Source organism: Heterocephalus glaber, unplaced genomic scaffold, assembly GCF_053883595.1.
Source record: "Heterocephalus glaber isolate CG9 unplaced genomic scaffold, H.glaber_assembly_v1.0 deba00000281, whole genome shotgun sequence".
In the NCBI taxonomy this organism is placed as follows: Eukaryota; Metazoa; Chordata; class Mammalia; order Rodentia; family Bathyergidae; genus Heterocephalus; species Heterocephalus glaber.
This window is the reverse complement of record NW_028258139.1, coordinates 4852900-4869073: the sequence shown is the minus strand read 5'-3', so window position 1 is coordinate 4869073 and position 16174 is coordinate 4852900. Positions and strand designations below refer to the sequence as shown.

The 16174-nt window shown below is 32.2% G+C and overlaps 1 protein-coding gene across 12 annotated transcripts in view; it reads left to right on the top strand.

The window, feature by feature from the left end:
* Nucleotides 1–16174, top strand: part of Sntg1 (syntrophin gamma 1) — an 835631-nt gene that overhangs the window by 586273 nt on the left and 233184 nt on the right. For all 12 annotated transcript variants that reach the window (XM_021248956.2, XM_087185779.1, XM_087185795.1 and 9 more), the window contains one exon: nt 10124–10226. In XM_021248956.2, coding sequence (XP_021104615.1) covers nt 10124–10226 — 103 coding nt within the window. The remainder of the gene's footprint in view (nt 1–10123; nt 10227–16174) is intronic.

Here is a 16174-nt window from a genome sequence, read left to right as displayed (position 1 = left end):
CAAAACTTTAATAAATACTTTCGATTTTCTTTGATATTAAGATCTTCTATACCTCAGTATTTTGTCTCAAATATATCATAAATAAGTGTAAGAAATATATTACAATCTTTTTCACCTGTTAAAGTGTCTTTTCTTCCTGCTCCCCAGGTTTGAACCGAAGATAAAGTGCCCATTTATTTGTGCAATCCATTTATCTTTGCATTTTATAAATATACTCTCCATTTTGAAGAAATATGGAGAGGCATTCCTGCAAAAGGATCCAATTTAAATATTTTAGCCACTCAGTAAATGTTTGGTTACATTTGATATAATGAAGCTTTGCTGATTTGAAGAACTCATAGAAGGTTTCTGAGGTATGATCAGAGAGTGCACGGGAGAAATTGCTGGAAATAAGGCTAGAATCTTAATCATGAGAGGGCAGAATCCCACGAGTTTTTGTTTCTTCTTTTGCACTAACCAATGAGATGTTCTGCAAAGCTTCAATAATATCAATATTATCAGCACAGTGATTGGGTAAAATACTTTGACACCTTGTATGTTAATGAGATTTGGGACCTGAGTTCTTTGTATAGTACTATTTGCTTTTTTAAAGAAACTTTCCTTATATCATTTCCTCCTCATTTTAATTTATTAAGAGAATTTGCCTTTTTGCCAGTTTGGTTGTCTTTGAATTAAAATGTTGGATTGTCCTGATTCTAACTTTGCACATTTTATGTTACTGCACATGGTGTTTAGACACTTGATAGGTTTGTTACATTGATTTAAATGCTACAATCATTGACCCCCCAAAAGAATATACCTGGGTTTGTAATTTATAAAGATGCAATCTTACTAATATACGGTGTTACCCATTTGATCTTGTTTTCTCTGTGTAGACTCTGTTGTCTCCTTCTCAGATGTGGGACAGTGAGGTGATGTTGTGGATCTGGACTTCATAGATAAAGAAATATTCGGAGCCACGCATGGTGGCTCACATGTGTCATCTCCACGCTCTGGGAGACTGAGACAGGGGTACTTCCACTTTGAATACAGCCTGGGCAACTTAGGGATTAATTGATATCCTATCTCAAAATTTAAAAAAATACAATAAAATCCTTGGCATGTAGCTCTATACAAAAGCCCTGGGTTCAAATATATTGATGGAAGTGATGATCATCTTGAAACTGCTATTATAATAAAATATACTTTCTACAAAATTAAGATTTCCCATTTACTTTTTAATAAATTTCATTTAAAATTTTAACTGATACATCAAAATATTTTAATTTGCAGATTTTAGTGGGGTACCATGTGATGTTTCAGTGTAAGTGTTATATATGCATTGTGTAATATTTAAATCAAGTTAAACATACCTATCTCCTCCAGTGTTTATAATTTCTTCACAGTGAGAGCATTCCGTATCTTTTTTCCCTTGCTACTTGGCATGGACAGTATATATCTGCTACCTATAGTCACCCAAGAGGGCCATATCAGAGCAGAGCGTCTTTATCCAGCCTTTGTTAAGTGAAACAAGCCAGGCACACAAAGAGAATTACTACGTGATCTCCCTCATGTGTGGAATATAAAAAACTGATCTTATAGCTTTGAGAGCGGTATGGGGTCACTGGAGGTTGTGCAGAGTAGAGCAGGGAGGGATGTGGAGAGGTTGATGGTGAGGACTCAGTTATAGTGAAATAGGAGCACGAATTTAATATTTTTATGAGAGTTGAAGGAACAGAAAAGTAATTTATACATGTAGTTTTTGTCAGTCTGCCATGTATTATCTGTTATATTTGAGCAAGCCACTTAGTATTTTAATATTATAAAATTTTAATTAATAAAATAAAAGACAGTAATTTTGTTTGTTCTTATTTCATAAAGCTAAGCCTCTATTGTATTTGAGTATTCATAGTACAGCATAAATTCGTATTGTTCATGGTAATTAACACTTTGTGATGTTATTCACTTAAATAAAAGTCAAAGATCAAACATGAAGTTGAATATAAGACTTTTCTTAAAAGCAAAGTAAAAATCAAAAGAACCATTAGTTAGAAAATGTGGTTCTACCATCATCAGTAGGTAAAATACTATTATATTAAATAATTAAAATAAATGAATATGAAATGTTGAATATTTTATCAGTTTTGAAATTGTGTCATTGTTCTCTAAAGATGTGTAGTATTGAAAAACTCCTTGATGTATGTTTTAGTTGATTAAAAATGGTGGCAATGTTGAAGAGAGGGTGACTAGAGCTTTGCTATCATGCAGCACACTTACCACATTTTGGTATAGTTTTGTTTCTATTATTTAAAACCTAATCCACATAAAATGTGATGTAAGAATCAGGCTGATTTTTCTTTCTTGTTTATGTCCAGTGCAAGTGTAACATGATAAACATGAATTCCTCTTTGCTGTTTGTTATGTTTAACCAATCTGTGATCCATAGGACTTTTCTTTGTGGATCATCTAAAGCACAATATCAAGTTAAAATAATAGCGGACTAGTAACAATTGCTTATGGAAACTGAGGCCCAAACAAACAAACAAAAAATCATTCTTTTCTCATAATTTGCAAGAAGTCGGTAACTCAGTGGAATTCAACAAGCAAAACTTGCAACATATACATTCACCTGTGTAGCTTCACAGGTACAGCTTTATGATATGATTTCTCTTCTAGGTTCTGAATTTGTAGTTCAATTTACCATATTCTTCTCACCTTTGATTTATCTTGTATAGTTTTTTACCAGACTATTTCTGTAGTATTACATTTAAGCTTTCATCCACTAAGATTTATTGTCAGGCTAGCATGTGTGCTGTTTTATTTTCCTCTTTATGAATGAATATCCATACTTTCTGGCAACATTTATAGGCAATTTTTAAACTAAATTTATATTTAAAAATACTTTGTCACGCAGTTCAAGTACATTAAGATCCTTTGGAGTTTCTGTGATTTGCCTCTCTATAGCAATATGATATTGACTTGATTATAAGACTTAATAGCATGTTTAGATATTAATAGTTTAGCTCCTCCCAGCCCTTACTGCTGTCACTTTCTCTTCCCACCTTTATCTCCCCCTTCCAGCTTATTTTCCCCTTCCCATTTGCAAAAGATCTCCCTACTTCCTATTCGCTACCTTTTGTTTTGCTTTTTAGCTTTTTTATTGACTTAACTTTTCCTTATAAAAAAAAATTCTAGGAAGCACGTGGCAAATCTGTGCCAAGGTTTGCATTTGTTTTTCACTCTTTAATATGACTTCAAAACTTACTACAAAGAAATCTATGCCTATTCGTCAAATTCCTAAGGATTTTAATAGGATTTACTTTCCATATTTTTAACATTTCCCCAGGTGTTTACTGATACCAGAGGGAAAAGTTTTTGCAATGTTTAATGAAGCTACCTCAACAAATTGCCTTTAAAATTTTAATTCCCATTTTAGTGGAATATATTTTTTCTCGAGTATTCAATTATACTTTTAATAAAGAGGGATGACTTTCTCAATATTTATAAAAGTAATTTTGTTTTCTTATTTTACTGCACTTGCCAAAACTCACAAAAGAACTGTTGAAAAATAATGAAGGTAATGGATGTCAACATGGTTGCATTGTTTTAACATCTAAGACAGTTTCTTTTCTGTTTCATTTTGTTTTAAACTCTTTATTTAACTGACTCATTCAAAACTATGTAACGATAATCCTGCAGGCCATGTGCCATGTTTAGCTTTTTAAATCACCCATGAACAAAGCAGAGCATGCTGCCATTGTATACCACATTTTTTCAAGGGGCAGAGACAGAAAACAGCAGAGAAAAGGTGTATATAAGCACAGAATGGGCAGGTTGTAAGGTGCATGGGAACTAACAGGTAGATCAGGTAAGCAAACACAGAGGTATATGAGGAGCTACTTTAGGCTGGTGAGAGTTAGGCTCAATGATAAGATTTCTGATCAAAGAGTAGAAGGAGGTAATGATGAAATCCATGCAAATATTTAAGTAATGAGTATGCTAGGCTCGGGGACAGCCCTGAGTAGGGGAACATAGCAAAGTGCTTTGTCTTCCTAGTTCCCTTAGAGTATCGTGAAATTATCTTAACAGTAATTTCCTAAACTTTGCTTAGATTTTCTATTTTGAAATAAAACCCACTTGTCCATAAGGCAATTTCATTTGTCACTTACTAGATTCTAAATACTTATACTGTTTTATAGTATATTATTAGCATGTATGTTCATATTCATAATGGTATTTGTTTCTTTTCTTCATACTATTTTTCTCAATTTTTTTTTTACTTTTCCTTTTCATTTACTTCAACAAAATTAATTGAAGACACTTCAGCAGTTCTCTACTGGCATCATCTCTTCATGAAGAATTAGATGCTACCAGTTTTACTCTTCAGTTTTTGATCTTGGATTAAGTAGGACTTTTATAAATTATAAAATTTAATTTAACCTACTAACTAAATTTTAAACTAATCAACTGGCCTCATAATAGTAGAAAACAACCTAAAATCTTGCTTGAATCATTGAGGAAGTCATAATTAAAATGAATTCCAAAATATAATTTTTGTAGTCATGTGAATTATCTAGTAGCACATTCAAGTTAAATTTAAACTCAACTAGGCTGTGACTTTCCATATACTTTGGTTATATAGAATCTTGTTTTAATAGGGTCTTGGAAAATGACCAAATTATTTTAGTCATAATTTTAAATATTATAATGAAATTTGATCCAGTGTTTTAAATTTGATTCTTGCTTATAGTAAATGACCCTTTCCCATTCTGAAATTCAATCCTATTAGAGTTATATCATTGTATCCTGATTATTAGAGCTGAGAGCTGAACCTTCATTATTAGTTGTAGTCAACACAGACCAAGATACAAATGTTGCTGCATATATAGACACTATTTTCGGTTGAAACTTTGGGAGATATTTTAAGATTTTTGAAATATTATCATTTTCATAGTTTTTACATCACCGATAACCAGATAAACACTTTACTGTTAATTTTCACTTTAAAGCAACATAAAATTTAGGCTAGAAATATATATGCAAATGTTCCTACTTTGTTAAATAGAGACTTTCTATCGTCTATTATTTTTACAAATAAAATGAAGGCAATATAATTAAATAATTGAATGTATCAGAATATCACTTTATATATATATAATTTTTTTTCCAGTATCAGGGATCAAACTCAGGACGTTGTGCTTGTGAGGCAGGTGCAGCACCACTGAGCTAAATCCCCAGCCCTGTCACATGATATTTTTGAGCTGTTATATCTACACAATGCAAATCCTAATTCCTAATTTGGCATGTTCTCAGCTTTTCCAGCATTGTTCCATATCCCCTGGTCTCAGCAATTCAAGTTGAGAGCTGATGTTTCTCAATCATCCCAAATTTCTTATTCTCTTCAACTGCTTCCTCTATGTTCCATGTTACAGTTGACACTTTACATTTGATTCTCTCACTACATCCAATGGTTATTTATGACAATTTTTGTAAATACAGTTCTATACCCTATTTGCCATGTGGATAATTTCTACTTTTCTACTTGATTTATTATCTAATGTGACTAACTGTACCAACTCTTGGGAAAATCAAAGACCCTTCTTTGGTCAGACATTCCTTCCTGAAGAAGGTCCTACCACTTATGCTGCAACTTGTGTGCAGTGCATCAGTGTGAATGTGTTCACGTGCACTAAATCATGAAAGAATGGGTCATACACTGTCCTCCCACACTCAGCTGCCCCTGTGCTCCTCTGTAAACTGCATGTAGCAGTAGATACCAAATGGATTACACAAGGGGACAACCCTACACCAGTATGAAAACCTTTAAATTAGCTTCATCCCTGTTATTCAATGACACATGTGATAAGTCAAGTTCTACTTTTCCCAATGATTCATAAGCCAATGTATAGAAAAGATTGTTTTCATTCAGTGTCCTCATAAACTCATTATTCCAAGATAAATAAGTGAAAAAGCAGTTACGAATTCCAGGTTAGCCTAATGAATTCATCTGTAAAGTCACTTGTCTCAAAATCAACCACAAATTCACATTTAAGATTATTTATGACCAGGCTCCAGGACTTTCAGGAAATAATTTACTGAGTCTAATGTGAAGATAAAATTCCAAGTGACAGTTTTCTCCACTGTTGTGAGCACTAATACTTGTTTTCTTCTCTTGAAATCTAAATCATAATTGATTCTCTCCACATCATTTTAGGGTAACGAAGAACCTCACTGCCTTGTTCTCTCTGAAGGGGTGTGTGTGTGTGTGTGTGTGTGTTTATCCTGGTTTGTGCTCAAAATATGCCCAAAGAAGCAGTGCTCTCTTTTTATCAAATAAGAACAAAATGATGGTTATGGTTATGGGCACTCTTGACTGAGCATAGGCAGGTACTGAAATTCCTCATTGAAGCTCTCATGTAAGACAGACTGGCCTTCAAGGACAGAAAAGAAAGAGGAAAGAACAACTGAAAGATTTCTTATGATGGTTTCCTTTTAACAAATGATTGGAACACAAGAGCATACGGTTCACGAACTGAGTTGTTAGATTTATAGTGGACTTAATATTAAAGCCATAAATATCCTCTAATACAATTTTGCTTTCCCATTCTGATTGATTGTTATCATTCATCACCCTCATTCTCTTTGATAAGGTGCTTAACCTAAAACACTTTGAGAGAATAACAGGGTTAATATGGTATCTGTTTAAAATTCACAGTATTTAATTTGAATCATAAAGTGTGAATGAAAATAAATTAGATTTGCGGACATAGATTTCTGATATTTTAGGGTTAGGGTTAGAATCTATTCTATATTACTCATGAAATGGAACGGGATTTTGCAACTAGAGTGTCAGAGTCATGAAATATGGAAATCATAGGAATAAACCTGAAAGAAAATTTTTTAACACACATATTATTAGTGCTGTACCATGTATTAATTTAGAAATACACATGTATAAAAGTTTTGAAATTGTGATGAGAGACACAAATGCCCACCTACAATTGATATTTGAATTTTAAAAATAGTCTCTGTAGGATGAGATTTTATGATCTTTTAAAGTTCTTATTTTTCTCAATTGTAAGCTTTCCATTACCCATTTGTTAGGCAGCCTATAGGGTTTTAAGAATTTTCTGTCTTCCAAATCATGCAATCTCCCAATAATTACATCTTTAATTTTTATGCATGCTAGTATTTTGTTACTTCATTGCATTAAGACCTGAGGAAATATCAAGGAAAAATGGTGATAATGAATATTTCACCCTTTTGTGACCTCAGAGAGATATATTTCAATAATGTATCATTAACAACGTTTTTTTCTTTGTATATAACTTTGATAATATGAAGGGTAATGATTTCTATTTCTGCACATTTTTCTATGAGGATTTATTGATTTTTTTGTACCTACCAAAATTATTCTTGCAACATTTAATATCCTGAAGTAACATTAATTTTTCTATATGTTAATGACACCAATTCATTTTCTAATGCTAAAAAAGCCTTGTATTCCTAGATTAAACACCATTTAGATCAAACTGTTATATTTTAAATTTATTCTTGAATTTGATTTTTTTTTTTAAAAAAACTTTAAGAATGTATACATATGTGCCTTATCTTTGACTTCTTTCAAGAATATTAAGAAATCAGGGGCCGGGGATTTAGCTCAGTGGTTCTGTCGCCTGCCTTGCAAACGCAAGGACCCAAGTTTGATCCTCGGTACCAAAAAAAAAAAAGAAATCTGTGCTTTAGGCTGCAGAACTTAATAGTGTTGTATGTTGATATAGATTTTGGCTACATTATTTGCAGTTTCTTCAGCTTTTTGAATCAGGTGTTATTTCTTTGGTTATAAGATCTCTAATGTGCAGTTTGGGTGAATTCTATTGTTTTGCCTTATTTTTAGTAATTCTGTCCTTTCTCTACTTTATTATTGAGCTAATACAGAAAATTTTATTGATGTCATATTAAATTTTATAGTTTACATTTCGATCTTTGTTACAATTTGCTATTTCCTTACTAGATTTTTGTAAATTTTCATTTGTTTCAATAGAACTTCCAATTCACTGTTGAAACATTTTTTTATTATGGTTACTTTAAAATCCTTGTTAGAAAATTTCAAAATGTGATTTATCCAGTTTTAGTTGATTATCTCTTCTCTTTCAAATTCTGATATTCTTTTTTAAATGTTTATTTTTTATTTTAATATAAAACAAACAGATATTAACAAAGAAAATATAAAAGGCAATTTATGAAAGAATATTTCATAACAAAATTATTAGCAAATAAAAATGGTAAATTCACTGTACATCATGATCTAAAAGATATATTTTCATTTGCTAGTCTCTCAGCTCATTTCCTAATAATACTATGTCTTTTTTATTATGCTTAAAACATTTTAAGTATTCTCAAAGTATGTCACATTCTGTATAATTTTAAACAACTTCATATTTCACTGTATTCTTTTTGGTCTTTATTTTCACTTTCATTTTCTCACACTAGAGAGATGATGTGATATTTACATATGTGTGTTCAATTTATTTCACTTAAAAGTATGTTCTCAATGTGTATCCATTTTCTTGATAGACATGTAATTGTTATGCCATCCTTGCATTTTGTTTATTATGTTATTAAGATCCTAGGTTAGTGTCTTACATAAGATATTCTTTTAAGTAGGAATTTACAACGTTTAATACACTAGCCAATTCCTTTTACAGCATGTATTCTAAACCCTGTTTGGTGTGATTCTAGACCGTAGGATTATGCTGTGTTACTGGGAATTTCACTGTTCTCTGTTGGTAATAATAGGAAATGGAGAGAGCTTTCCCAGATTAGACCTTGGTACCATCAACTAGGTAAAGACAAACTTTGTCTAGTAGTGAGTGAGCATATTTCCAGATCAGTTTGTTGAGAAAAGTCAATACTTGACTATGAAGAAAGTAGAATTGTGAAGAGATTGGAAAGTGGTTACCCTCTTTCATTCTCTACCTACGTAGGAAGGATAAAGTAACTCCCCTGGACACTTAGAATGAGAAACTTTTGCCAGTGTTTCTGGTCACACAACTCTTCTAGGTAAGGAAGAGGATTTTTCAGGCCCAGTGGGATTTTCCCAGAAAGAAGTGGATTTTCTATATATTTAATAACAAATTATATCTCCATGCTTATAAATTACTTTTTAACTAGTTAGTCTTAATTCCCCCTTTAGTTTACATGACAGTTTGAAATTCTAGGCACATTTATATTTATTTTTCGGTATGTTGTCACAAATAAATAGCGAGCTTCTTGTTTATTTAAAAGTTTTTTTTAATTTAAAATTTTACATTGGAATAAGGAGTGATGAGAAAGAGAACTGGGAAAGGGAAAGTAAAAAAGGATAAAGATGTGATATGTATATGTACCAATTCCCCACAATGAATGTTATTTATTGTGCATTGCAAACATACACTAATAATAAAATAAAATGTAGAAACTTAATTTATATTATTTTACTTACATTTCCCTTTCTTTGATTTTTGGAGAATTTGGCATTATTTCAACTGATAGAACTAGACTTACTTATTCTGTAATTTAAGAAAGTGTTGACAATTATTAATAGTTCATTACATCATTATTTCAGGTATTTAGGGAAAGGAAATTATTTACTGGTGAGCAGGATAGTAATGCCTATTTTTACAAAAGGTTTGAGTAAATTACTGCAATATTATTTAATTAGAGTCAGCACTTTGTACCATATCTTCAAGGTCACTTTTCCCATGCTAGAAAGCTGAGTCCTTTTTATATACACCATAGATGTCATAGACTAATTTAATTAAGTTAATAAATACAGAAGCTTGAACATTGCATTTATCTTACCATAATTCCAGGAGCTCTCACATTGCCTAATGTACACCATAAACTATGACTATTTTGATAAATGTGAGAGGAAGGTACACTTTGTGTATGAAGAGAAGACCACAGAGAGTATGGTGAGAATGCGCACCAATGGTGATATCATCGACATTGTGTAATTTACTTCCTTATCTTTCATAAAGTGTTTCTCATCGCTCGAAGAAAACAAGAGGTGGAAAAGACAACTAATAATTTCAAAATTTTACAATCATATAAAAATTATAAATGCAGTAATAATTATTATTTTTATTCTTTCTATTTATAGGTTCAGGTTCTTCGAAATGCTGGAGAAGAAGTGACCTTAACGCTGTCATTTTTAAAAAGAGCACCTGCTTTCCTCAAACTCCCACTGAATGACGACTGTACATGTAAGCATTACAAAGTCCCATTATCATACTGACTCGAAACAATTGCTTTCTGATGGTAACTCATCATTTCTTTGAAAGTTAAAATTCCTGCCTAAATATAAACATTTTTATGCCCCAAAGTGTTTTCCTGACACTATGGAAAGGAACCAGGTGGTATTTTTTAAAAATATATTAACCATGTCACAGTCTTTTTCTAATGTATAATTGATTATTTGATTTAAAAATAATAACATCATAATAAACATCATCCCTATATTATTTATCTTTATTAAATTTCATTCATAGAATTAGGTGGATATATTTTCTCTAACCAAAAAATGATATTGACTGCTAAGCAAAAATTTACACTTAAGTTGTCCTGGAGAAAAGCAGGAATATTAAAGAAAGCATTTAGTATTTCCCTCTTGGAAAATGTAGTAATTTGCACTAGAGTTACTTTCAAAGTTCTTCACCAGTGTTTTTTCTTTGTTCTTTTTTTCTGAAAAAAAAAAGTATATTATTTACTACTTTTGCTAAAAATAAAGGATATATTTTTAACTGAGGCATAATGTACATGTACTGAAATGCAAAGATTTCAAACGCACAGTTGGATCAGTTTTGAAAAGGCAAACATTTGCTTAGCCACACTGCATTCAATAATATAACAGTTCCTCTGTAACTATTCCCAGAAAATGACAGCCACAGAAAAAGCCACTGACTTAATTTCTCAACATCATACACTACCTTGTCTCTTCTAGAACTTTATGAAACAGAATCATGTTTTATTTAACTTTTTATATGTTCTCTTTTCATTATGAATAATTAGAATCACCTGTTATGTATTTCAGTAATTTATTCATTGATGTCCTGTGCAAGGTCCCATTGAGTGAATACACTAAAGTTTATTAATACATTCTCCTACTGAAAATGTCAGATCTCTTTCTCTTATTTTGCTATTATTAATGAAGTTGCTCTAAATGTTCTTGTACAATGCTTTTGGCAGCTGTGCAGTTGAGTTTCACTGTAATAAATACCTAGGAGTGTAATTGCTGAATGACAGAACAGATGCATAATAAACTTGTTAATAAATTACCAAATATATCTCCAAAGTGAGCACATTTTTATTGTAGTGAATAACATGTATCATCTAATTTGCCCTGGTAAGCATTTTTCAGTGCACATTGTAGTAGTCTAACCAATGTGCACAGCGTTGTGCAATAGATCTTGACAATTTTCATCTGGAAAAACTGGAACTGTGCTCCTTAAACAAGAGATTCTCATTTCCATCACCTTTATGCCCTGAAAAACACCAGTCTAGGTTCAATTATAAGAGTTTGATGATTTTTAGATACCCCACAAAATTGGAATAATGCAGTATTTGCCATTTGTCTACTTTATTTGGAAATGCTTAGCATAATGTCATCAAAACTCATCTATATTTCAGCATATGACTGGATTCTTTTAAAACAATTTTTTAATTGACAATAATTTCATATATTCATTGGATGGAGTGTTACTTTGACACATTTATACATGTGCGGTGATCAAATCAGAGTAAAATAATATATCTGTCACATCCAATATTTATCATTTCTTTATGCTGGGTAAATTAAAATCTCTTCTGGCAATTCTGAAACATACAATAAATTACTGTTAACTAGAACACTGGAACTTAATCCTCCTAATTGTAGTTTTGTGCTCATTAACCAACTCTGTTCTGTCTGCCCTCCTTCGTACACTTCCCAGCTTCTGGTAAAGACCACCCTACTTTCTACTTCTATGAGATCAACTTTTTAGATTCCACATATGAGTGAGACTATGTGATATTTTCCTTAGTCTGTCTGGCTTTTTTCTCTTTACATGAAATCCTCCAAGCCCTTCCATGTTGCTGCAATGGTTGGATTTCATTCTTTCGTAGGGTCATTAAGTTCTTTAATTCATGAATACACACCTAGGTTGAATCCATATCTTGACTATCATCAACAGTGTTGCAATAACATGAAAGTGATGATATCTTTTTGCCATGCTGATTTCCATCCCATTGGTTGTGTAGCCAGTAGAGACTGCTGGGTCATGTGATAGTTCTATGTTAAGTTTTTGAAGAAACCTTAACAAAGGCTATACTGAGTATAATTGTATAAAATCCCCCTTTTTTCTCATTCTCACCAGAATTTGTTATTTTTTTGTCTTTTTTTATGATAACCATAAGAGCTTCATTTACAGTATTACAGGATTCTGCATATGCCTATATATTTAAATCTGCCAAAAAGTTTGACTTTTTATATATATTTTATACAGTTGCCTGTGTCCTTGAATTTCAATTTCAGGAATTGAAAAGTTTGTGTAAAGCTGATCTAGTAGTGATAATAGCTTTTGTTTATTTAGGAAAGTTTGTATTTCTCCTTCCATTGGTTTGAAAATTCTGTTAGATATAGTTCACTTGAATGGCTAACTTTGTTTTCTTTCACTATTTATAGTGTATCATCCCACTAACTTCTTGTCTGAAATGTTTTTGCTGATGAATCTGTTGATAATCTAAGAGAGCTTCCTTTTATTGTGCAAATTGTTCTTCCCTATAATCAAGATTCTTTTTTTATTCATTAAGTTTATTGATAGATTTTAAGTATACAATATGATAAGTAACATTCATCACTGGGAATGTGTATCTTATCTTTACATGATATATCTTGGTTCTTATGTTTGTCCCCATTCCCTTGCCCTCCCTTCAACCCCTCCACGCCTCCCTATTTACAGGCTTTGTTTCCATTTTTTTCCTTTTTTCATATTTTTCCTTTCCCTTCTTTGCTATTTCCTACCTCTTCCAACTCACTTTCCCCTTCCCTTTCCCCTTTGGAACTTTTCTTCCTATTTCATATTATCTATTATATATTTTGATGCTCATTTACACTTTCACACCAGAGAAACTGTTCAGTATTTATGCATGTGTGTCCTATTTATTTCACTCAAGGATATGGCCTCAATGTGCATCCATTTAGCTATAAATATCTCTAGTTTCTCATTTTTATGGCTGAGTAATACTTCATTTTATTAAAAAAAACCACATCTTTTTATCTAGTCAACAGTTGATGGGCATTTGGGCTGTTTCCAATTTTTAGCTATCACAAACTGTGCTGCTATAAACATGGGTGAGCATATATCACTGTGGTATGATTCTTTAATTCTTTTCAGAAGATAACCAAAAGGAGAATAAAGGAGTCAAATAGGACTTTTAATCCTAGTTTTTTGAGGCATCTCTATACTGATTTCCACAGTGGTGGCACCGATCTCCCCAAAACCCCGCCAGCATTTGTTATTGGTTGATTTCATGATAGCAGCCATTCTTTCTGGAGTGAGGTGGAATCTCAGCATTGTTTTCATTTGAATCTCTTGAATGACCAGCGATGTTGAGTATTTTTTCCTATGTTTATTTGCTGTTTCTATTTCTTTGTCTGAGAAATGTCTGTTTATTTCACATGCTCATTTTTGGATTAGGTCTTTAAATTTGGGAGGTCTGACTTTTAAAGTTCTTTACATATTGTAGATAACAGACCTTTGTCTGAGAAACAGCTGTTAAAAATTTTTCCCACGTTGTGGGTTGTCTCTTCACTCTGTTGGTGGTTTCTCTTGCTGTGCAGAAGGCTTTTAATAAGGAGCGATCCCACTTGTTGATTGTTTGTTCTAGTTCACATGCAACTGAGGTTTTGTTCATGAAGTCCTCCTATGCCAATATCTTCAAGAGTTCTACTTAACCTCTCTTCTGACTAGTTTAGTGTTTCTGTCTTAATATTTAGATCTTTGATCCATTTCAATTACAGTTTAGTGCCTGGTGAGAGATATAGGTCTAATTTTAATCTTTTGCAAGTTGAAACCAAGTTTTTCCAGCACCATTATTAAAGAGGCTATCTTTCCTCCAGTGAGGGATTTTGGCTCCTTTGTCAAAGATGAGGTGGATGAGTATGTCTAGAGTTGTTTCTGCATCCTCTAAGATGTTCCATTGATCCCCAAGTCTGTTTCTTTGCCCATACCATGCTGTATTTATCACAGTAGCTTTGTAGTATAGTTTCAAGTTGGGGATTGTGATACCCCCTACCTTGTCTTTCTTGCCTAGAATTGCTTTTGTTATTCTAAATTTCTTCTGGTTCCAAGTGAATTTTTGGATTGTTTTCCCAAGTTCTGTAAAATATGTTGTTGGAATATCAATTGGGATTGTGTTGAATCTATATAGCAGTTTTGGAAGTATGGCCAATTTTATTATGTTAAGTTCCTTCTACCCTGAAGCAAGTGATGGCTTTCCATTTTCTGATATCCTCTTTGATCTTCTTTTTTCAGAATGCTTTAGTTTTCCAAGTAGCATTCTTTTATTTCTTTCATTAGATTCCTTCCAAGGTATTCCATTTTTTTTTTTTTTTTTGGATTCTATTGTGAAAGGAATTATTTCTCTGGTTTCTCTCAGTGAGTCTCTTGTTCATTTACAAAAAGGCCATTGATTTTTGTGTTTTGATCTTGTATGGAGCTACTCTACTGAATTTGGTTATTAAGTCTAGAAGACTTTTGTTGGAGTTCTTGGGGTATATAGAGTAACATACTGTCTGCAGATAATGACGATTTGACTTCTTCATTTCCTATCTTTATTCCTTTTATTTCTTTCTCTTGTCTAATTGCTGTGGCTAATGTTTCCAAAACTATATTGAACAGGAGTGTTGATAGTGGATATCTTTGTCTTGTTCCTGATTGTAGTATGAAGGAATTCACTTTTTGAGCATTTAGTATGATGTTGGATCTTGGTTTTTCATAGATGGCTTTTATCAGGTTAAAATAAAGTTGATATATTCGAATTTTCTGTAGAGTTTTTATTATGAAAGGGTATTGGATTTTATTGAATGCTTGTTTTGCATTTATTGAAATGATTATATAGGTTTTTGTCCTTGACTCTGTTAATATAATGTATTACATTTATTGATTTACATATGTTTAAACATCCCTGCATATGAGGGATGAATTCCACTTAGTCAGGTTGTATGATCTTCTACATTTTGTTTGCCAGTATCTTATTGAGGATTTTCAATTGGAGCTGTGTCTGCCTTATAGAACAATGTGATGCTTGCTTCCAGGAATGAATTAGAGAGTATTGCTTCTCTCTCAAATTCATTGAAGAGTTTAAAGTGTAGTGGCAATAGTTCTTCTCTAAATGTCTTGTAGAATTCAGCAGTGAAGCCATCAGGACCTGCACTTTGTTGTTGTTGTTGTTGTTATTGTTGGTAAGTTTTAACTACATTTTCAATTTTCTTGATTGATATTGTGTTCTTTCAAATTTTTAGGTCTTCTTCTTCAACTTTGGTAATTCATATGTATCTATTTTAATATGGTAAATCATATGTGTCTATTTCATATTCATATGTCTAATGTCATATTCATATTTCTATATTCGTATTTCTATTTCTTCTTTGTTTTCCATCTTATTGGTGGATAGGTTCTCAAAGTAAGTATTGATTATCCTCTGGATTTCTGCTGGATCTGTTGTACTTTCACCCTTTTTATTCCTAATTCCATGAATTTAGGCCTTTTGTTTCTGTTTTTTTGAAAAGGTTGCCTAAAGGTTTGTCAATATTGTTTATTCTTTCAAAGAACCAACTCTTTGCTTCATTGATTTTTTTGTATCATTCTCTTTGTCTCAGTTGCATTGGTTTCTGCTCTGATCTTTATAATTTATTTCCTTGTGTGAGCTTTGAATTTGTCGTACTCTTCTTTTTGTAGAAGCATAAGGTTCAGGATTAGGATGTTTATTTGAGCTTGCTCTGTTTTCCTAATATGGGTGTTCACTGCTGTGAATTTCCTTCATAAGGCTGCTTCATTGTGTCCCATAAATTCTTATATGTTGTATTGTGATTGTTGTTTAATTATAGGCACTGTCTAAATTTTTCTTTAATTTCCTCTGTGACCCATTGGATGTTCAGAAGGTTGTTGCTCAA